Source organism: Geotrypetes seraphini, chromosome 4, assembly GCF_902459505.1.
Source record: "Geotrypetes seraphini chromosome 4, aGeoSer1.1, whole genome shotgun sequence".
Lineage (NCBI taxonomy): Eukaryota > Metazoa > Chordata > Amphibia > Gymnophiona > Dermophiidae > Geotrypetes > Geotrypetes seraphini.
The window spans coordinates 82,927,968-82,952,922 of NC_047087.1; the positions used below are offsets into that span (position 1 = coordinate 82,927,968).

The following is a 24,955-nucleotide window of genomic DNA, read 5'->3' on the forward strand; positions in this document are numbered from 1 at the left end:
ATTTCTCCTTTTGGTGGGGTTCTTTATGTTTATGTTACAAATATGAGAAAATGAATTCAGAAATTTTGTGTAATAATAAGCTATTTAAATTAACGTGGGGTCCATTGAAAAATTTTGTTAACACTGATTAGCTGGATTATCCCCTTATTTCCTATTTGATTTACACATCCAGGGAGGGGGGGAGGTATTATATTTTGCTGTATTCATTGACCAAATGAAAGTGCTGTTTATGATTTTTACTGTATGCATTTGTTTTGGTTCTTGAATTGGGGGGGGGATGTTTTGTAGTATTTATTTGATCGATTGTAAGTGTTGTCTTGAAGTCAATTGTATGTATATTTTAATGCACTGTTTTTGAATGGAAAATTAATAAAGAGTTTAAAAAAAGACTGAGCATAAAGGGGGTAATTCTTTAATTTGGTGTTTCAAAGTAGTTGCCACACTGGTGTGCGTTTAGTGCCAGATTATAAAAGCATTTGGATGTGCCTAAGACAACAGTTCCAAAACTGAATTGCAGAAAAAAAAGATGCAGCAACTTGGAGCCAGACTCTTCATCCACACAGCTGATATTCCTGTCCCCCTTTTCTGAGGCACAGCTGGAAACTATATGGATGAAAAGTATGGACCCACAGTGGCTGCAACTTGCTTTGCTGCTGCTACTGGTGTAGAGGAGAAGAAGCAGCAGTAATGATAGGGGTGGCTGAGTAGGCCTGTGGAAAGAGGGGGACAGAGAAGAGCAGACACTAGACTGGGGGGACAGAGAGGAGGTTTAGCTGGATGGAAGACGGGGAAAAAGAGAGGGCAGAATCTGGGTGGAAGGAGGAGAGGGAACAGTGGCTGGATGGATGGGGAATAGGAGGACTGAAGCTGGGTGGAAGAAGGAGAGGAGCAAAGCCTGGAAGGAAGTGGAGATAGGAGGGCATTACCTGGATAGTAAGGGAGAGAAGGAGGGCAGACACGGAATGGAAGGGGAAGATAAGGAGAGCAGAAGCTGAGTGGAAGGGATAAGGAGCTGGATGAAAATAGATCCTTGATATACCTTAGATTGTTAGTAAAACCTACCCAAAGGGCTCCTTTTACTAAGCTGCGCTAATGGTTTTAGCGTGCGCTGCATTGCCGCGAACGCTAGACGCTAATGCCAGCATTGAGCTGGCGTTAGTTCTTGGCATGTAGCGTGGGATTAGCGCGCGCAGCAATGCAGCGTGCGCTAAAAACGCTAGTGAACTTTAGTAAAAGAAGCCCTTAGTTTTCAATTTGTTGATTTTTAAACGATGAACAATAATTCAGTTCTCAATATGTAATACACTTTTGGATACTTCCCAAAGTTTCTAACCAAAATTGTGACAAAGAATAGACTAACAGAGATGTCATCGGCATAATAAAATGCCTATACCTAAACTGATCTAAAACCCTTCCAAGAGATTGCAATAGCAAGTTTTGGGGCAGATTTTCATCTGATCTTGCCAAACCTAAGCAAACCTCCAGAGGGCGGATATTCCAGCAAAAAAATGTGACAGTGAAGCCTTTTCACTGGCTTTTTGTTGCTCCCAATTTTTGGCAATAAAAAGTTGCTTTGTATGAATTTCCATTCAGGAAACTCATTAAAGTGAATTTTAAAATAAAAAGCCACAGGAAAATATCACTGCAAAATGCACTTTTACAAAGGGACTTCAAATATGTGCATTTACCCTCAAATTCTATATATGGCACCTTAAACTGTGTGCACAAATTGATATGCTAGCTGATCTGTGCATACAACTTAATTGTTTAACAGGCCTAATTGGTGTCAATAATTGGTAATTACCACTTCATAATTGAAAATAATTGGCACTAATTATGCACAGAACTTGGTAGGCGCATTCTATAAAGTGCTGCATGCCAATTCTAATGCACAGATCTGAAAAGGAGGTTACGGCCAGGGAGACGCATGGGTGGATCTTGAGAATTCCCAAAAAGTTATTTGCAATATTATAGAAGACGCCCAAACTGCGCACAGGTTAGTTGCAGGTATTTAGGGCTGGTTTTCCTTGGCCTAATTGTGTGTGCATAAAGTCATTATTCACACTTGAACTTAGAATGTACACATACCTTTTATAGAATTGTGCAAACTGCCATTCCAGTTCGTGCTGAGTTTTTGGGCAAAATATATATATATATATATATAAAACCAGTGGCATAGTAAAGGGGGGGTTGTCTTGGTAGGGGTGCCGGCACCTATCCTCTTCCCCGCTCCCGCTCCTCCACCCCCCGGCTCCTTCCTGACCCTCACTTGCCTCATAGTGCGCCCCTTCCCTTCCCTTGTACCTCTTTAATTTTCCCTGTGTGAGCAGCATTAGAAACTTGCTGTCCGCGTTAGTGTTGCCTCTTTCTGACATCACTTCCGAGCTCCATGCCTAGGAAGTGACGTCAGAGGGATATTTGACATGACATGGGCAGCAAGTTCATAAGGTTGCTCACCCTTGGAAAATTAAATATGTATAAGGGCAGGGAAGGGGGTGCACATGGTGAGGGTCAGGGGGGTCGGTAAGGAGCGGGGGTGGGGAGAAGAGGGTGGGGGAGGGGCGCTACTCACCCTCACTATGCCATTTTTGCATGTTTCCAGCTATTTTGCACTGTGGCTCTGATTCTATAAATGGTGTCTAACTTCTAGGCACCGTTGAGTGCAATTGTTAATTATTCACTCAGCGTCATTTATAGAATTGTGCCTATCAGGTGCCAATTGGCATTGAAACCATAGGCACACTTCCATTTAGGCTAGGATTTTCTTGTCCTAAATGAGTGTGTTTAAGTCAAACAACAGTCAAAAACCTGCCCCAAATCTACCCGTAACAATGCCTACTTGCTAATAGGTGCCTCAGAATAGATCAAGTTTCTTTATTTTTGATATACCATCCATCAAAACAAGTGTCTAAACGGTGTACAATATAAAAAGATTGTAGAAAACAATTAAAATAGGTAAATAAAAGCAATATTTTATTAAATATTAAAAATGTTAGACGAATTCACATTGACGTACATGGAACAAAAGGGAAGCTGGGGAGGGAAAGGTTGTTTAAAATACATCGAAGTAAAATTAATAAAAAAGGAAGGTAAATGGGGAGTGGCAAAACATTAGGATGGGGATCACTTCAGAAGCGGAAGCGGAAGCTGGTACTAAAGAGTAAAGGCATCTTTAAAGAGGCACCTACCAGCTAATTAAGAACTCCTTTTACAAAGCCATGGTAGAGATTTCTACCACAGACTGGTGAGATAAACGCTCCGAAGCATTTATCTTGCTGACCCACGGTAAAAACCTCTACCGCACCTAACTTTAAGCACCATTTATACAATCTGGGCCTATTTACACATTTGCAAAATCACTTCACAATTTAGAAAATGAAGCTCTTTGGAGATAAATTCTTGTACAGTCATCAAATTGTTCTATTTTTCAAAGTTGATCAGTGATTTAAAAAAAAAAAAAAAAAAATATATATATATATATATATATATTTTTTTTTTTTTTTTGGGGGGTGCACAAAGGTGCCATTTCCTAAAAGAAAAATGTGGAGTTGAAGGTTGAACTAAGGCTTTCTAGAATGCCATCCTTTCAATTTGCATTTTTTTCTGTTTATTTAATACCTACTGCTGAAGTTCCGTTTCCTATACTGGGCTAACACAATTCTTTCTAAACTGTGAAAAGGCCAAGGAGAAGAATATTGGCATGTATTTTGAATGAACTTTTAAAGTCAAACTGAATATAGAATTGACTTAGATTCCTCTAGTCAACCATGGGCGTCAGGAAACTACCAAGAGATATTGATCGTATTGACCAATCCCACCAAAGATTTTGCTTTACAGTGTCTGCAAGGATAAAGGTCAGAAAAGAGCAGTTCTGAGAAAAGTTTAATTTACAGAGCACATGTACAGAAATATCATTTAACAGTGCCACATCCCCTCAGATGCTCCTTACAGTTTTGCTTAGTTTATTCAAAAGGACTTTCTTTCCATCACGTGTTATGGAAACCATATCTATTAAATAATGTGCAATAAGGACAATTTTCCATGGGCTTTCTGAAGTCAAGCAGGAGATTACCCATTGAAAAAAAAATGCCTGCTCTCTTATTTTGCCCACAGTGCACATACTGTGACCCATGGGGGGAAAGAGACAAGCTAGGTGCAGTTAGAACAAGTCTGGTGAATTCCTGTTTGAAATTCTCATGTGTTCTTTACATTGCATTCTTTCCACCTTCGTAGTAATCAAAGTTAAAGGGAGTTCCCCCTTGAAAATCAGCTTGCAAGCCTGCAGGCACTTTAATATTTGGCATCTATATAATTAGGCTTTGACAACCTGAAAATCTTAAACACATTAAGCACGTAGAGTCCCTTGTTTGTGGTTTCATTTCAAATGACAGCGTAGAAATTACTTGCAACTTAGGTTTCTGCAAGCTGTCAACATCTTTCTCATCTGAAGCCATTCCAGCCATCTTGCGATTTGAACTAGGGTGAAATCGCGGGGTCCTAAATGGTTCAAACTGTCAAACAAAGCAGCACTAGGTGGGGAGACAAGTGTCAACAATCCCACCCACTACATAGCTGAGTTAGGACACGGGTTAGACAAATTGTTTCAAGAAAACAGTAGATGCAAACAGAAAACACGTAGTATGTAACTCCAACATTGTTTTTGTTGACGTATAATTTGATTTCAAGATGTTAGCTTATTTTGAATGTATTTACTTATACACATTTATATACAGTGTTCCCCCGTGAATTTGCGGTTCGTGGAATCAATCATTCGCGGTCTGCTCCAACCGCCTCTTCCTGTAGTAAAGTTGGGTTACACCAATCAGGTGCGAGTCAAAGCAGCTCCTGATTGGTGTAGCTTAACTTTACTACAGGAAGAGGCGGTCGGAGCAGACCGCGAGTGATTTTCTTCACCTGCTCCAGCTGCCCTCTCCTGCCTCTTTACAGGCGAAAAACTGCATTCGTGGTTTTTCAAAATTTGCGGGGGTTCTGGAACGGAACCACCGTGAATTTTGGTGGAGTACTGTACTGCTTTATTGGTAAACTATTATTCTTCACCACTGACAACTAAACACACAAAAACAATAAAATAATCATAATAAAAATAAATGTAAAACAAACATCCTTACCCTAACTCTTGTTGGTCCAGTCCATAATGTTCTAGTTCTGTTCCCGGTAGTGGCTGAATTGGAGGCGGGGGAAGTGGAACATTAGCCCAGTTAGGTGTACTGTTCTTCTGGGGTTTGGTGCTATTTTTATTTTTCTTCTTTTTACCACCTTTTCCACCTACAAGCAAGTGCAAGTGAAAGTAGAAGATGAAGCACAACTATTACATTTGGCAAAATAAATTTGGAGCCAATATTTGAAATGAAGTTCACAAAGCATGGAAAGTTTTGCTGCAGAAAGAGTACCACACAAACTGTTCGTCAACTTCCCTGAACTGTCATCATGCATGGATTTTTTTTTTGAGAGGGAGTTTGTTACACCCTCACATTGTTATTGTTCAATAGAGATCCCAAGACTGACATATAAATGAAAAGACAAAATTCCAAACATGATATACACTGAATCTGACTATAAACAGAACATACTTTCCATATATGACTTGAATTCTCAGGTATGAGAAAAAATTACAAGATGTCGCAGAAAGCGGATGACAGACAAAAATACATAGAAAAGAAACCAGAAGTTATATCCGAAGGTCCCAGAGCAGCCCTGCATGTGATATTGCCTCATCTTCCATGAAGCTTCTAAGAGGCTGGTAGGCCAGCCCCAAGAGGTGCAAAGGGGCTGACCCAGGGGAGTCACAGTTTTTTAGGGGGTAGTTGCCGGTTTTGACCCATGATCTGGAGCAAGGGAGTGGGGCTGTTGGACTTGCGTTAGATAGGGAGAGAGGGGGGCTTCTGGACTCATGATGGGGGCAGCTGCTGCACTCACAAAGTGGAGGAGGTGTTGCTTGGACTGCTGGACCTGAAGGGAAGGGATAGAATTGCTGGATATGGTCTGGGGGGAAGTGATAGGTGCTTGGAGTGGAGCTGGAGGGAAGAGAAAGGTGCCAGACACACTTCTGGGTGCTGAAGGGATGTGTTAGACCCCTGGGGAGGGGGCTAAAGGGAAGGGAGAAAGATGCAGGACCTGCAGGGAGGAAGAGAGAGAAGGGAAAGAGAAAAGCTGAACCAAGGGGATGAAGGAAGAGTGAGTGAAATATTGAACCTAGCAGAGGGAGGGAGGAAAGAGAGAGTGTGAGAGACACATTGGTGTAAGAGAGGGGAGAAGTTGGACACAGGGGCATATATATAAAGAGGAAAGATGGTGGGTATTTATAGGAGCATAGGAATAGGGATAAAAAGGGGAATGCTGCATTGGGTGGTATATGGATACAGAGGGGTAATACTAGACTTGGGAGGGAAAATGGATACAGAGAGAAGATGGCTAGATCTGGGGGATAATAAGAGCGCAGAAGGAAGATGCTGTACAGGGGGGTACAGGGATATAGAGGAGTGATACTATACACAGGGGAAGGAGATCATAGAATTATGATGAAGGCAGGGAGATGGGCACAAGGGAAATACTAGAAAGGGACATATAGGAGACATAGAGATGGTGAACATGGGTAACAATACATACATAGAGATAGAAGATGGATGGTGAGCATGGAGAAAGAAGAAATGTCAAATGGTCAGGAGACCCTGGCAAGTGAGTTAAGAGAAGACAAAAGAAAACAGAGATCAACACCTGAGACTGACATGATTTGAAAAATAAAATGACAAAACAACAAAAGGTAGCAAAAAATAATTTTATTTCTATTTTTGTGATTAGAATATATCAGATTTGAAACTTGTATCCTGCTAGAGCTGGTGGCAGACGTAACTGGGGACCGCAAAGCCCAGGCTGTGCTTCTTTAGCTTCCAGTTTGCTTAGGGCTTTCTCTGACCAGGGAGCAGTTGCCCTAGTTGCACTTCCCTAACACTATTCCTGTCATGTGTGACTGCGGTATTCTGTTAGCATGATTTTTTTCTGTGTAGTACTCTGTAATAATTTGGCTTATTCAGATTTGATTCTGTAGTAATTTTGGCTTATTCTCGACAGTGGAGGGGATATTTGTGAAGGGGAGGTGAGGGAAGAGAGGGGTTTTGTTGATTCTTGCTCTGTATTATTTGTGTTTATAAAACGACAATTGTACAGAACATTGTTTCTTTTTATACTTTAATAAAATAAATTCAATTTAAAATCATAACTTGTGCGGATGAAATCAGATGGTTTGTGGGGGCAAGGACTGAGTTTGCGGGGGCGAGGACAGGGTCCGAGCTCACAGGGTCATAATTTTTCCCCCATTTCATTCTCTATATCTGAATTCGACAGGCCTAGAGGTTTTAAGGACTAGGAGATATGAAATCTAAGTTTGTCTTGCTTCTGATACATTAGGTGCAGATACCCCTTATTCTAGAATTATGCATATAACTTTGAGGAAAAACCCTGATCCGCCCATGACCTTACTATTTCCGTGCCCCTTTTTATGGAACCACATATAAATTTTAGGTACAGATCCCATGCCTAAATTTACATGTATAAATTTAAATTAAAAACAATTGTTAAGAAGCTAATTGGCTCATCATTCAATTAAGATGCACATGCTCAAACTTTAGGTGCAATTCAAAGGGTCATATATAGAATTCCGTGGTTAGTTATTAAGCTCTATGAAGCAGGAATATCCTTGCACCTGTTTAAAATTTGTTGCATAGCATCACATAAGGGTCGCAGTAAAGTTATAAATACTATATTACTCGTCAGAATATACTGAAGAGCAAGCCGCTTGGAAACTCAAACATTTATTGCCTTACAAGGAACAAAACCAACCTGAGAGGCTGCCACTTCTTTCTGAGCTGTTGTGAGAGCTGGTAGTGCTGAAATCCTGTGACTGGTTGTGTGGCATTCTATTAGATAATCCCTCAGCCATTCGGTAGTCGGGAATGTAAAGTACGGCTAAGGGTTAAAGGGCAAAGGTCACAGCGGCATCATGTGATTAGTTCACAGCACAGGCACATGCTCAACATGCAGTTAGCAATTAAAGCAGTATAAGCGATGCAGAGGAATTTGAAACAGGAACCTGCGCTTCGGTAAATGGATATATAAGAAACCTGATCACTAAAGAAGAATCAAAACATATTTTCTGGTGAAGGTAGGTGTGACGGGGGTGTACATTCCATCCCAGGAACATAAGGATCACGGGTCGCCTTATCCACTTGTGGTCATCCACTTGTGGACCAGCCCCTGGGGAGAGGGAAATGACTGATAGGAATGGGGTCCTATATGAGGTATTAGTCAGCACAGAAAGACTAGGAGGATGGTGGCAGAACCCAGATATCCCTTATCCTTCTGAACAGGGACATCTTGGTCAGGGTAAAAGTTGATGAAAGACAGTTCAGAAGAGAGAATGGACTTATTTGCATCTATAGGAACTGATTTGCATATTTATTTGCATACATACTTATTACAGAGATAAAAGAGCTCTGAAGCTAATAAGAGACCTTAAGGACTGGGGAAAGACTCAGGAAGAGAGGTGGGGGAAGTCTCTTCCTCCTGTTATAGAACTCCAAGAGTTCTGTGTAAGCATCCTCTCACCCTATTCAAAGATCCTATTCAAGACCCTCCAGAGGAAAAGAGCATATACTCAAGGGTGTCCCTCAGGAAGAGGAGTGCCTAACTCCTAGTAAGCCCTCAAGAGCAAGAGTGACCGGTGGCAGAAAGGTCTGCGTGGACCTGTGCACCGACAGGGCTAAAGCGACCGGTGGCAGGAGGGACTCCAGAGACCTGTGCACTGGTAGAGTGACTGGTGCAGGGAAAGTCCGTAGGGATCTGTGCACCTGCAGGACCAGAGTGACCAGTGGTGGGAAGGTCCGCAGGGACCTGTGCATCGGCAGAGCCAGGATATTTCAGCGTGACCAAGCCACTTGGAAGGACCGAAGGACATGGATGGAAGTTTGGCCTACACTTTTGGGTAGGTGGTGAGAAGCAAAGGAAGCCAACTGGACGAAAGTGCCTGAAGGGACTGGGATGACCGCAGCCAACCAGAGTAGGGAATGCATGCAAAACCATGATATTAGTAACAGTAAAGTCTGAGAAATAATTAAGAGGCTGAAGAATTAACAGCAGAAACTGCTATATTAACAAAAAATGAACTTACCATTGTTTCCTTTGCCTTGATCAGGCAGAGAATAACCTAATCCTGATAAATCAGTCTTCTGTTGAACTGGAGTTTTCCACTGAGGGTCGGGCAAGTCAACTGCTAACTCATGGATGCTGTTTGAATGCAGAATCTGGGTGGTAGCATACGGTGTGGTCTGTGTTATATGACCTGGGCTGTTATAGCTCAACTTGGTGGAGAAGTCAATGCTGCTATATATAGCCCCATCGGAAAGCATTGTGGCTGTTTTATCTCCTTGGCCTGGCATTGTTGGCAGCACATCTGTGGAGAATATAGGGGAATGAAACTAATCAGTGATGCACAAACAGCCTGGAATACTCAAAATTTAAGATGAAAAATAATGTGCCATCCAGTACGTTTGCATTTCAGCTGACACAAAGGCCTATGAGCCAACCAAGAGAAGATGATATACAACCATCACAAAGCTATCAGCTCCTGTGACAGGCCTACTACTTGTCCTTCATGTTTCACTGCCTAAAACCATCTTTCCTTTCCTTTTCTTTTTCTTCCTCCCTCCATTCAGTACCTTCAGCTGTGAAAGTTGAAGTTTGGAATATTGTATTACCCAAGGCTATTTTCAAATGTTCATGCCATGTGAGAAGTGAACATGCTCTCTGAACTATGACGGAATGATGAAAAGTGTAAATCCACAAATCAAAGAATACTTCTATATCTAACCTCACCTTCTCCCTCTTTCAGAAACCAAGGACTAAAGAAATATTTCATGTTTGGCCAAGAAAAACTGTCAAGGATTCTTTAGATGAAAATGCAATAAGTTACAATGAAGATATTTCAAGACATAAATCCATTGTAAAGATATTAAAATATAAAAGCAGAATTTATAATAGCACAATGAAAAAGATACTACCGTATATACTTGAATATGTCGATCCAAATATAAGTCGAGACCCCCATTTCCCCCCCAAAAAAAGAAGGAAAAATGGTTGACTCGAATATAAGACAGGCGGCTTAATATTTAAGTGCCCTGCCAGGCTCTGCACCCAGCCCCAGAATTTGCAGGAACTAGTCATGAAGCTGCTCAGCATAGATCAGGAGTGCCAAAGTGCACTCCTGCTTGGTGCCGCTAAGCGGCTGAAGAAATACAATCTCGCGGCAGCAACCACTGACCGGGTTAGCTGGGCAGGAGCACCGAAAGCTTGCTCCTGCCCGCTGCACCTCTGGACCACCAGGGATCAGCAGAGGAGGAACGAAGGCAGGGCAGGGAGGGGGGACAGGTTGTAGAGCCTGCAATAATTCTGGGATGGGGCGTTGGCCCGAATATAAACCGGGACCCTCATTTTTGGGCCAATTTTTTGGCCCCAAAATCCCAGTTTATATTTGAATATACAGTATATGGTAGTTAATCATTATGGTTAAAATGAAACCTTGCAAAAAATACTTTTTTAACCTTGTATAAAATATCTACTACCCATTCAAAAACATTTAACACATCTATGGATTTTACATTTAAATATAAATATTTCTTTTGGCTTCATTATTCAGTGCTGAGCTCTCTTCATTTTGTTTAACAATTTCTCTAATGAGTTATCAAAAAGCTGTAACTTTAAGCAGAGGTGTAAAGTTTTGCTGAAGAAACCTTCACGCTCTTCAGCCTTTCATCATCTCCAGTAAAGGCAGCATTTAACATGCAATAAAAAACTGTCTGTGGGAGTCATGTGCTAAACTTACAGAAGGATTACAAAGCTTCTTAATCGATAATCAATGAGTTAGTTCAGGAAGCAGAATTCTAGCCCTTGGACTTTCTCATGGGGCAACTGTTCCAAAGAATAATCATTTCTTTGATTTGTTTTGATTCAGATAGTCTCTGTTCCTTCAGGCTAAGATTGATGTGTTTGGTGGTTGTTTTTTTAAAACTGCTTCTCACTATTTTGTAATTTCTCAGAAGTCGATTCACAGGCAGTTTGAAATCCACTAAAAAGCAAAACATGGTTCTAATAGTATTCATCAGGGTACTTACTATATGAAATGCTACATTTTCATCTGAGCATCTACTCTAATCAAGCATTGAGGCTGTTTGTCCATCATAAGATATTTATAAAGAAAAACTTGTTTTATTTAGTTCAGCTGCTTGGTTATCTTTAGAATGTGCTGTTTTATAGATTTTTTTTTCAGCAGCACCATTATTTGATCAGCTTTTTACAGTCAAAAGGTTTAGTCATTTACTGATATAAATTGTCTCTCTGAAAAATCCCCTTCCCCAATCTGACAAAGCACAGAAGGGGCCACTACATGGGTATGGGCAGAAGAGCATCACCTGAAGGCAAGTTTTGAAAATTTTGTAAACTGAGATTTCAAATCTGGGCATGCTATTTTCCAACAAAATGTTGGATATAAATCCCTGGATTCTATTTATAGTGCCGACAGTTCGGCGCTAGAATTTGCACACAGAGCTGAGTTTTCAAGTTTCAAGTTTATTGATTTTTGATATCCCGATCATAAAACAAATATCTGACCGGTTAACAATATAAAAAAAAATTTAAAATAGGAGAGTAAGAGCTAGTTAATGGGGTGTTTGAGAAATATGCGAAAACATATTAGACATATACTGAACAAACATGACCGTGAGGAGAGATGGGAAGGAAGGGAAAAGTTACATAATATTAGAGGAAATGAGATAGAAGGAAGGGATAGAACATGAAGGACAGGGGTGCATGGTATAAAAGATATGCGCTGAAATAAAGGGGAGCTTTTAGGACAATGATGAGTAAGTAAGTGAATATGAGTGGTTAAGGGTTGTTGAAAGCATCCTTGAATAGGAAAGTTTTTAGATTAGTTTTGAATTTAGGTAAATTAGTTTCATCCCGAAGAAATTGAGGAAGAGAGTTCCATAAAGTAGGAGCTGTTATAGCAAAATTGGTTTTCCTTGTATAATAAGATTCTTTTAGAGAAGGGATGAAAAGGAGTTTTTGGTCCGTAGAACGTAAGGTACGGGGAGAACTTTGAGGAATTAGTAATTTGTCTAAAAATAAGGGCAAATGGGAGAGTTTGATTTTAAATGAGAGCAGTAGAATTTTATAAACTATACGGTGTGTGACTGGGAGCCAATGAGCCTCCTTAAGAAGCGGGGTAACGTGATCGAATTTTCCTATTTTGTAAATGAGATTCATACGCAACCTAACTGGTGCTTGATTAAATTTCCACTCAGCTCTCCCCTTTACCCTATTCTATACGCGGTGCTAACTAGTCCTATGAACATCTGACCTAGCCATGGGAGGGGCATAGGCAGGTCATGGGCATTCCCAAAAGTTAGGCACCAAATTATAGAATATTGCTGATCTGCACCTAACTTTGGGCACTGGAGTTTTATCAAGTGTAAGTCCGATGCCGAAAGTTAGTGGGGGGAATGTGTGGCACAGTAGTTAAAGCTACAGCTTCAGCACCCTGAGGTTGTGGGTTCAAATCCCTCGCTGCTTCTTGTGATCCTGGGCAAGTCACTTAATTCCCCCCCCCCATTGCCCCAGCTACACTAGATAAGAGTTTGAGCCTACCATAACAGATAGGGAAATATGATAAAGTACCTGAATGTAAGACCACTTAGGATATAAATGGTATATAAATAAATAGATGCAACCTGCACACTAAGTTGGTATTCTATAAAGGTCAGCTGCCCTTTATCGAAAAGGGGCTTAGTGCTAATCTTTACGGTGTCTAACTTTTGGTGCTGTATATAGAATTTTCCCCAACGGCAGGTACAAAAGTCCATGAGTACTTTTGTTTCCAGGACCTTTCCTTATAAATCTGATGCAAATGTCATGAAATAAAAATATGTATACATTTTGGCCCAGATTTAATAGATGGCATTTGAAATTAGGCGCCTAGCTGATCTAGGCATCTAACTTACCCTCCCTTTTACAAAACTGTAATGCAGTTTTTAGCGCCGGCTATGGTGGTAGGAATACTATGAGCATCGGAGCTGTTACCGCCATGAACAGCACTAAAAACTGTGCTACAGTTTTGTATAAGGGGGGTGTGTGGATGGGTGTTTAATTTTTAACTTAGCTTAATCAGCGTCGTTAATGTGTTTAAGCTCCAGTTAAAAGCCCACCTCTTTGAGAGTGCTTTCAACTCCTCTCACCTTGGGCTCTGCATCCCCAACCCTATATGTCATGTCTGTCTGTCCAATTTAGATTGTAAGCTCTTCTGAGCAGAGACTGTCTATAAATGTTAAAATGTATAGCACTGTGTAGGCCTTTCAGCGCTATATAAGTGATAAGTAGTAGTAATAATGAGCTCATAACCGGCAAAAATTAAAATTAATCGGGTGGTAGGCACCTAACTCGATGGGTGCCTAACAGAAAGTGGGTGTGGCAATGGGTAGATCGTGGGCACATAAATTGGACTTAGGCACTGTTTTGTCTTTGTCCTCAAGTAATTTTTGATATTTATTTGTAAAATCGCTTAGTATTACGATAGGCGATGTATCAAATCACTATTAAACTTCAAACTATTTAAGCCAAAAAACCCCGGCATAAATAGGAGGCGCCTAAGATTTTGATGCCAATTTAAGCACCACTAGGCATGATTCTATAAATCAGTGTATCACAAACTGTGTGCAGTGGCACACTAGTGTGCTGTGGTGAGATTCCTGGTGTGCTGCGAGACGCAGGTGAGGAGGAGAGGCACTGGCTGACTGCCTACAGCACGTGCCTCTCCTCATAGGCACTTCTCCTCTGCTAGCACCCTGCCCCACACTGGCAGCTCAGGACCACACGGATGTCGATGTGATGATGTCATCCATGTGCATGATGTCATCACGTCGACATCGGCGCATTTCCAGACACCCTCTAGCCGCTGCCCCAGGTTTAGTGTGTGGCGGCTCCAGAGAGTTTGCGAGACACTGCTATAAATGGTGCCTAATTGAAGATTGACAGGCGCTATGCACCTCGTTCCTCAGTGCCATTTATTGCACTGAGGAACGAGGGCCTTTGTATAAAGGTGGAGGATTTAAAACTTTATCCCCTGTATGAGCTTTTAATGTCCTCAGCATTTACACTGTGTTTTTAACAATATAACATTGCCTAAAATTACTCTTTTTTTTTTTCAGAATCAGGAAGCATGTTTTATTAAAATATCTCACTTGTTCTAATTCCAGGTACATGTAATAGGAAAAGTGTGGAATTAAATCAAGCTCTTGAGGACAATTTATGCAAGCAAACAACCCCAGTAAAATGTGTGGTGGGACTTTTGTCAGAAAGTGATACATTTCAAGAATGGGTGTCAAGCTCCACAGCGATTTTTGCAGAATACTTTTTTCTTTTTTTAATGTCCAGAAATGGCAGCATATTAAGGCCCCTGTTATTAAATTGCATTCACATTCTTCAGTTCTCATGGATTAATAGTCAAAATTAACAGGCAGTAACTGTAAAATCTCTGTGTTAACTGCCATGGGTGTGTCCAGTAGAGACTTGCGCGGGGACAGAAATCCCACCCATCCCTGCCCGTCCCCACCAAGATCCTCTCCGTCCCAACCCATCCCCGCCAGGATCCTCTCCGTCCCCACCTGTCCCCGTCAGGATCCTCTCCGTCCACACCCGTCCCCGCAAGGAATTACCTCCATCCCCGCCTGTCCGCATAAAAAGCAGCAATTACTTCTGACAGGATCATCAATTCCATAGTTTCTTTTGTGTTTGCGCTGCTCTTTTCCTTGTGGAATCTCTTTGGTGGAACCCTTTTTTTGTTTTCTGTTCAGGTAATTAACTTATAAACCCCCTCTTTTACTAAGGCTGACGTGTCCATTATATTATATGGACGAACCCTGCTTCCAAAGCCTTCCATCCCCGTGGGAGTCCCGTTGGCTAGAGGGGGGTCCCCGTGGGACTCCCGTGGGTTAAGGGGAGATTCCCGCGGGATTCCCATGATCCTCGTTCCTGTGCAGACCTCTAGTGTCCAGCTTCTTCCCTTTCAGTTAGCACATAGACGATAATAGGGGGGTCCTGAAAAGTTCTCAGCCCAACCAACCAACTTCCGAGAAATATTTTGTCACTGTAGCTGAAAAGAGCGTTAAGTGCCAATTTGAAGAAACAAAATTCTATGTTTTGGCATTGTTTCAGATCATTGATTGAACTATATCCACGTCATGCTCTTCTTGGCTGGGCTGAGAACTTTTCAGCACCCCCTGGTTGTGTAAAGAGTTTCAGTCTCTGGTAACTACAGCTGAGATTGTGATGTCATAATGTCTCATTCCACCAATAAGAGCCAACCTCATCAGTGATGTCAGAATGGCTTGATTGTACTATACTTGGCTCACTTTTATTACATTTGAGAGGGTGCTGAAAAGTTCTCAACCCAACAAGCCAACTTCCTAAATTCTGAGCAATATTTTGCCACTGTAGCTGAAAAGAGTGTTATCTTATTTCACTAAGTGTCAATTTGCAGAAACAAAATTCTCTGTTTTGACATTGTTTCAGATCATTGAACCATATCCATGTCATTCGCTTCTTGGTTGGGCTGAGAACTTTTCAGCATCTCATCATAATTTTATTTTATATACCGCCATACCACAAACAGTTCAAAGCGGTTTACAGGGGAAGAGACTGTATATGGACAGTGACATTACAGAGAACTTTTGAAATTACATTGGCATGTCAAGGTTAGTCAAGTTTATCTGGAAGCATTTTAGAAGTACATCAAGGTTGAAGTGGGGTCAGAGAAATTTGTCAAAGAGATAAGTTTTGATTGACTTCCTAAACGTTTGGCACGAGAGTGCGTTTGAGATGAAGTTGGTTGAACATTTGTTCCATTTGCCTGCTTGGAATGATAATGTTCTATCAAGGTATCTCTTGTAGGTACAGCTCTTTAGGGATGGAAAAGAGAACCAGTAGGCACTGCGTGTATTAGTTGGGCCTGGGAATTTGAATTGTGCCTGGGAAAATAATTTTTTTTTTTTTTTTTTAAAAAGAAACTTCTACCGTGGCTTAGTAAAAAGGGTGGGGGAGTAATTTAGATACTTAGGGCTCCTTTTACTAAGCTGTGGTAGCATTTTTAGTGCGCGATAACCCCCGCGCTACATGGAGACACTAACGCCAGCTCAATGGAGGTATTAGCGTCAATTTAGCATGCGCTAAAACTGCTAGTGCAGCTTAGTAAAAGGAGCCCTTAGTTTGGCTAGGTGTACTGATTTAGGTACCTAATTCCAGGCCCCATTTATAGAATCTGGGCCTAAGTGCTATTCAATAAACAGCGTTCAAAGTCAGGCAACGTTTAAAGAATGGGACTTGGCACTGGGAACTGTGCCTAACTTTAGTCACAGATCTGGTTTCAGATAAAACAAACAAGCAAACAAAAAATTCAGTCATCCTCTACATAAGAGTAGATTATACTTTCCATGCACATACTTTTGATGTATGTATGCAGTCTTGCAAATTTACAACAGGCTTTAAACAGAAAGCTGTGAAAAATTACCCCTATCAGGTCATAACAAAATGATCAAATACAATAATTGAACCACAGTTTCGATAACATTATTCAGAAAATATTATTGAATATAACTATACGCAGAAAGCTCCTCAGTATCCTAACGATGAATTCTACTAAGCTCATTTGTTTTTCTGCTATGTTTGTAATCAATTATTGCAGTCAATTTCATCAATTCTTCTTGTGTATTTTTTTCTGAGCAATCAGCGGACTTGACCAGATTAATGCTGTTAAGTGGTTCACAGATTTGTTTAAAATGAATTCTAGAAATATATTCTTTCTTTCTATTTTTTTTTTTTTACTTTCAATATTTGTTGAAAAACACAATGAAACATGCATTAATGCTTGGAAGCACAAAATAACCTGAATGAGTTCATTAACATATTATCAAAATCCATTTCTACTCTAAACACCCAACACAAGATCTGATTTCTTTTTAAACAGCACTGTACCTTCCTTCCCTATCACTTCACCCAGTAAACTCCACCCATTCTCTCCTCCTTCTATTAAACTACCACAATCCACCCCACTTCAACCCCCTATCTACCTTTCACAGCCACTATTACAGAGGCTCTGTCGTTCCTTCAGACCCCCCCCCCAACCTGTGCCCCCCAAGCCCCTGAGGAGCTGAAGGAATATGGTCAGAAGGAAAAGATGATTTCAGAAGTCAAATAGCAATATTATCAATATGGGCTACTGTTAAAATGATTATTTTACCACTAAAATTGTGTTACACTTCTCCCTCGTTATTCACGGGGGATGGGGCAGAGCCGGATGAAAAACTGCGAATATCTGGCTCTGACCCACCTCCGCCTCCCTTCTGCCTTCCCCTGGCATCCCGGCCTTACCTGGTGGTCTAGCTGGTTTTTGGGGCAGGAGCGATCTTCCTTCACTCCTGCCCCGTGCAGATAGCCATTAAGAAATGGCTGTGGGGAGTTCGACGGAACTTGGACATTGTGACTTAGACCATCTAAAACATGGTCTAAGTCACAAAAACCCACCTAAACTCACCAGATAAGCACTGAAAACACATAACACAGACCCCCACACACTACCCCAGTGATCACGATCCGCCCCCGACCCCCATAAAAATTTTATTCATAACGTTAAATTTCAGCCTCCAGACCTTCATCACCTGGCCGCCTGGCATAGGAAAGCCTAGTCGTCCAGCACAGAGGCAGCTTAAGTCGTCTTTGGGGTGGGTTAGAGACCCATAGAGAGGAGGACCCATTCCCATAAGCCCCTGTAATCACTGCATTGATACTGAAACATGTGCACTGCCCTATACACCCCCAAAACCCTTTTGTACTGGCATATAAGTGGCTCCTGAAGCCATAAGGGCTATTGGGGTGGTAGATAGGTGGGTCTAGGGGATTCTGGAGGTGATTTGGGGGCTCACCATAACCTGTAAGAGAGCTGTAGTGAGGGGAAGCCATGGCACCCTTTTTGTGACGTTCACAGCAGTGCCCTGTAAGGTACCCCACTATTTAGGTGGCATGTCTGGGTGTGCAGTCCATCACTTTGCAGACCCCTCTCATGTCCAACAGGGCTTGTTCTAGGCGTTTTGGACTTGGACGGAAAGTTGGACGGTAATGTGATATAAAGATGGACAATTTAGTGGCTTGGACGATCAGATCGGCAGGACGTATAATTAGACGATTTTCGAAAGTCAAAAAAAGTTGGACGTATCTTTCGAAAATGTGTCTTAGGCTCTTTTTAATTTTGGACGACCTGCGAGATGGACATAAACGGACTTAGACGTCCCTTTTGATTATGCCCCTCCACGACTCCTCTTTTATTAATTTAAATCCTTAAAAACTTATTAAATTTAAACTACAAAAACTATTTTGGTATGGGATATATATTACTTAAAATAGATCAGCATGCCATTTTTGAAACTCAGGACCAACTCATATCAAACCATATATATTACCTAATCAAATTCAATCAAGATATCTCATCTCAAATTCTTATTCAATTTCACTGCAATTCATTTCCTCTTATTGTTAATTATAGTTCATCCCATTGTTTTCATCAGTTCATGTATCTTACATATTTCACTAATTACCACAAATTTTTTAACAATTGTTAAATCCAATTACTTAAGTAGTAAATCTAATTAATAAGTTGGATTATAGAAGTAGTGTTAATTTTTGATATTGTGCAAATGGTTTTCAATAGTTTCATATTTTATGCTAAGTAGGAAGCCATCGATTCACTAAACAGAACACGAAACACCGATTGGGTTTGCTGATCCAAAATGAAGCGACTGCTGAGGACCAGTCGCTTACTGTTCTAGCCGACTCTCCTGCTCTCTACCACCCTGAAATCCCAGTATTGAGGTTACAAAACAACCCTCAAAATAAAAACTGAAATTGTACATTATTCCCCATATATTCTGCAAAAAACGCAGTGCAGTGCGAGCCCGTGGTTTTAACCTGTGGGTTAAAAGCGTGTTCTGTTCCATAATCTGGCTGCAGCATGTTCTGTTCCATTAAATTTAATTGTCCACTCAAGTAAACTGCAGCCACCCCTTCCCCTTTGTTTTGACCTTGCTTATGTATCTACAGCCAACCAGGATGGTTTACTCATGCATCGGGATCGCTCTGCAGCGATCCATGGGATCACGGTGGGGCGTGTGTCCGATTAAATAATTTGCATGAGGACTCTGTAGTGAATTGGTCGCCCGGCAGAACTCGGCCATGAATCACCCAACAACGATCCAGACCAGTGAGTTTAGTGAATCAAGGCCTTAGTTATACAATTGGGTGAGCCATGAAGTCAATAAGTGATATTAACATGGCTGCTTTCTTACAAATATATAGCAAAGATCCAAGAATAAGAATGCAATCTACATCCATATATAGTATATCATATGACATGGAACCGCAAAGAGCAAGTAGCAGAATAGCTAACAGGACTCTCTTATCAAATGGTACAATTACTGTATACAGATTACCAACCTCCACGGCCAAAATTTCCGAGGTCATTCTGTCCACCATTGCTGTTATTAACTGGTAAGCTGGTGGCTGGCCAGGAATCAGCAAGCCAGGGATAACTGGGGTCACTTGCATTCAGTAGTCCTGGACGACTGCAAGAGGAAGATGAAAAGAAATGAAAAAGAAAAATGTAAAGCAAAGGCCTGTAAGAAAACAAGACCACACCTAAGAGAGGAAAGATAAATCTTATCATATTCCTGCTAACAAGCTCAGTGGCAAACAGTTCGAAAGGCTTTAAATTAAAAGTATGTGAGCTATCATGATTTAAAGACCATCAGCACTTAATTAAAGCTATATACAAATCAGCATTGTCAGAAGAAATGGGATAAGGCATCAGTCATGCTCTGGACAGAATGAGAATGAACTTTGTGTCTGCTTGAAATAGGGAACTGGGCTGGTATCGTGGAAGGATCCACAGCTCGGGCTGAATGATAAATTGCTACCTCAAGGGAACAATCATTCTAACTGTCTGTTCTATATCAGCCATTTCCAGGACTTTAGGCTACTATTTTTTTTCACTGTTTGTGTTACAAATAAAGGCCTGTCATCTTTAGTTCTGGTTGCTCCTCTCAAAAGGTAATTTGAAGGTGCATGAGTTTGAGATATTTGAATTTATTCTACTAGTTTTATAATTGTAGATGTTAACAGGACTAGTTTGAATTAAAAAAAAAAGCAGCAATATTATGATATCCTGAATACATTAAAAGGAGAGTAATAACTATATTGCACCTACATAAAGGCTGAGTATCACTACTCCCAAGGCTGTAATCTGGCTGAGGTGTTCCTATTGCTACAGTGCAGCATCAACAGAAGGCAGTCATTATTAGATATGTTTTAGGAGTATGTGGGGGGGGGGGGGGGGGATGGGGAGAATGGCCAACTTGGTGAAGAATGTTAGGTTAATAAAACTGTACAGTCATATTAAGCTCAATGAAAAAATTATCAGTAGGTTGGCCCCTTTGTAGAACCTTTGTAATGACTGTACTTTTGCTGATAGACCTTTCTTGCACAATCCCTAAGAGAACCATGAGTTTCTATGGTAACAGCAGTAAGATCCAGCAGCTTCCTTGCCACATCTAGTAGCTCTCATTAGGCCTAATCTCTTTTTGCTAAAATATTGATTAAATAGGAGATTGGAAGTTATTACTGGAGCCTAATTACAATCTCTATATTGACAAAGAGAAAATAGATGAGGATATATGGGTATGTTATCAGGTTTTATCAATTTCAATTGAGTAGCCAGAGTTGTGGAATCCAGTCCTTCCAATCTACAACCTATTCATCATCCATGAATCATTTATTTTGTGATCGATTATGTGTAATTGTTCACTCACAGCAATTTAGTGGGAGCCAATAAGGAGTCTTAAACAACAGCAACTTCATTTGCTAATGTCTTATTAATGCAATAAACATCCTAGAAACAAATGAACACATTTCTTGTGATATTTACTACTAATTTCTTTTTGGGCATCTTGGGAGATATGAAACATCTGGACTTGATTCTTCCAACATGCACAGCAATCAGATCATTAAACCTTGGGGTATTCCTCCTAGGATTCTCTGCGTACTGCCCTATTATGTAGCATTGTCTAGACAATTTTCCAATTCCATATGAAAATATATAAAGAAAAATGTTACTAGGTCTTTTTTTTTTCTCATAGCAATTAACGTACCTTCCATTGCTCATTAGTCCTCTGTCTCCTCTCTGAAATGTGACTGTTATTGTGACATGAGAGATGAGACAGTTAAATTAGTGTAAATTTAGTAGTGAAAATATCTTTTAAATAGCACCATTAAAATACACAGCAACACAGATCATTCACATGCTTACACTAGTATAAAGATGACGTGCTTTAATATAAATATATAACAGAAACCTATAAATACAGGATATTTCTCTAGTCTGTTCATTTACACATATCAATAATGAAAACAATGGGAGCTACAGTATTCTTAGCCCTTGGCATTGGCATCACAGCTAGGAAGTTGGGCAGAATATGGGTTATGATTAATTTTTTAGAGGTACACTGCACTCTCAGACATGATATATTCTGTATTACTGACCATCTGTTGAAACTGGAGAGCAGTTCTTGCTGTTCTCTAGCTATGGTACTGCTTAGCATCCTGTGATTGGCTTGGCAGGCAGTGCCAGCAGCGTTGGAACCAGCATTACAAATACATAAATAGGTAAAGACATATTTTCATCCCTGAAGCATGAGGCTTTACCTGTGGTTCATCCTCATCAAATGACAAAATTAATTCCACTGCAGTTTTGGGGAGAAGCAGTCCTGCAGTCATCTTCCAAAAATCTACTAGCCACCTTCATAACACACTACTCTGCCAAATCATGGCTGCCATGTTTCAAAATAATTACAAGCAATTGTTGTTTTTTTTTAAATGAAAATGAGACGGTAGTTCTGTTCACATTTCTTAAAATTGCAATCAAAATTCTTTAGAAAGCTTTCAGGAATAGGAGAACATGAGAAGACACAACTTGACTTGTTTCTAATAGAAAAGAAGGGTTGTAGGACAGTAGGGGAGAGAAAATGATATCAGAGGATAGAAAATGTAGAGGAAGAAATTTATACCATAGACTCTTGTCTCAGAACATTCCAATATCTATAACTCATATTTTTCTTCTTTTCCTTATATTAAACGTTTTACACACGTTTCACCCCACCCTACCACAAAAAAACCCAAAACAAAACAACTAATTGATTGCTTATTTTTCTTCTGATGAGGGTCATTTCTATGGTAAACCCCCCATATGTTTGAGCTATGCTCTACTTATGCTCAGCATAACATTCAGGCCATTAGTTTAGAAACATATCCACAGGTAAATAATGGTGTTTACAAGGGTAAATACCAATTATAAAAAGCCGCTGTTTACAAGTGGAGATCCTCAACAAGCGATTTCAAAAAGGTATGATTTGGGTGTGGTTTGGGTAGTACTAAAATCTACGCACATTATACATGTATAGGGAAAATTTTTCCAATTTCAGTTGTACATCAGCTCAAAGGCATAAATAAATAAATATATACACACACACACATACATATGTCCCTTTTTACTAAGTTCAATAGTGCACGCTAGTGTGGTAAATGCTCCAGTGCCCATTGGAATTGAATGGAATCACAGCTTTTGCTGCGTGGCACTCGGCTATGCAGCTTAGTAAAAGGTGCCATAGATGTAGAGGTGTATAAATATATATAGAAAGATATCTACAGAGCGGGAGATGTGCATATAAATAGGTATATATTTTTGTTGTTGAGACATCCTATATGTCATTTAAGGAAAGAGCACTTATAAAATATACTTCAGTAATTATGTTTATAATTATGGTCCATTAATATATGTTCTTAATTTCACTGTGAATATATATACAATTGGTTGCTGACAGGCTATGTGCAAGAGCATGGCACAAATTGTAAAAACCATAGCTCTGACAGATGTTAACTTGTATATATTTTTTCTTTATGAACATCCTGCCATTGTCAACTGACAACCAATATTGCAGGGAAAAGAAAGGGCAGGAGAAGCACTAATGCCTAAAATAATTCACCTTCTGAACAGGCCACATTGTCTAGGGAAATTGCCGGAGAATACTATATGAGAGTTCTATTGGTACAAGACTATGAAACTAGGATTGCAAGGACTATTGACCAATACTGCCAAAGAGTGCTTTGTTGTACGTACAGAGATGTAATCAATTGCTGGTTAAAATAAGATAAAAAGGGAAACAATATTTCTACCTTAAATGATCTTTGTGTGAATGCCCATTACTAAGCACTTCCTCTAGTAATACAAAGCTACAGTTATTGACGTGGTTAGTTTCTTTGGAAGATTTAAACCTTCTGCAATTCTGAGCACGAGACTCCTCTCTTCCTGACTGTTTGACTAGTGCATTTCATCTGTAAAGAATGCTATGGAGAAATAGATGACCATGAGGTAACAAAGAGGGCTAGAGAGAATGCCAGGCCAAAATAAAAGGTTTTAAGACCCATTTTGAACTTCTTGAGGGAGGTCTCCATTACATTCAGTTTATGGGGGTACACTTAAAAAAAAAAAAAATAGCACCTACTTTTAAGTGATTTGCATGTATGCATTTTTGGAGGCATAGTTCGAATGAAGCTGAGATGTACACATATACCCTCTGATTGTATATATGGTACGCAAAGTTGTGTGCACAAATTTGGGCATGTGCTCAATTTTCATGTATAATTTGAGTAAGAAACCAAATAATTGGGTGCTAACAATTATCAGCATTAGTCAGCAACAATTTGGATAAGGGTTAGATGCACTAAAGTCAGCAATTGTCGCTAAACCTGTTTTCACAGCTTTAGCAATGATCGCTTTTACCGACCCAGTGCACAAAACAGCTCACCACGTGTTTTATCCCCTCGATTGCCCATTTTCCGATCCAGCCATGCAAATTAGCTACAACCCCTGCAAAGCAGCACTAACATCACTTGGCTATGCAAAAAAATCCCTAAAAAACAGGGGGTTTAGCTATCGAAAAAAACTGACAGGCTGTGTTACCAACAGGTCTGCTTGTTTGTTTGTTTTTTTCAATGGCACAGATATTTTGCGTGTGTTACACAGCCACAAAGTAGGCCTCCAATCTAGGCGATCTGTTATAAATTTATCCTTGTAATTTATAAAATACACGTGGATCCAATTCTTTTTAATTGGGTGCCCACTTTTACATATCACTTGTGTGCACAAATGTACACAATACAAGAACTTCCATTGGTGCGACCACACTTACACACATAAGAGCTAGAGACAGTAAATGGCAGTCAAAAATCGGCACTCAACGCTGTTCTATAATGGGCATTCAAAGATGAGATCTATCTGCATGCAATTACAGTAGATATTATATAAAGTCATTGAACAAATCCTGGCTGAGTATGGAATCTCAAAGTTGTGGACCAGGCTGAGTTGTGGACACTTGTTTTGATAGACGGTATATCAAAAATAAAGAAACTTGAAACTTGATTTGAGGACCCCTAAATTACAGAATCATGTAAATTATATAAGCCCCTGCAGTTATGCCAGGTCTATAACTGGTGAAACTGCAATCATGCACATCTAAGTATGCCAATGCCATCTTATGATAGCATTGTATAATGGAATCCGAGCTTTCACTGCATAGCATCATGGTGTTTAATTTGGAGCACCCAGTTATAGATCTGCCCTATACAGCACACATACACATTTCCACCTGCCTTGGAGCAGGTGCTCCTTTATGCAAGAGCATTGTGTGCTATTGGGGATACCTCTAAGAACTTCTTTTATAAATGCGCACATGAGCAC

At 40.3% G+C, this 24,955-nt stretch overlaps 1 protein-coding gene across 1 annotated transcript in view; it reads right to left on the reverse strand.

Annotated features, from left to right (window-relative positions):
* The window catches only part of ROBO2 (roundabout guidance receptor 2), an 884,946-nt gene that overhangs the window by 38,614 nt on the left and 821,377 nt on the right, over window positions 1–24,955 (reverse strand). The window contains 4 exon segments of the mRNA XM_033941714.1: window positions 5,130–5,286; window positions 9,185–9,466; window positions 19,603–19,730; window positions 21,312–21,354. Of these exon segments, the coding sequence (XP_033797605.1) occupies window positions 5,130–5,286; window positions 9,185–9,466; window positions 19,603–19,730; window positions 21,312–21,354 (610 nt within the window).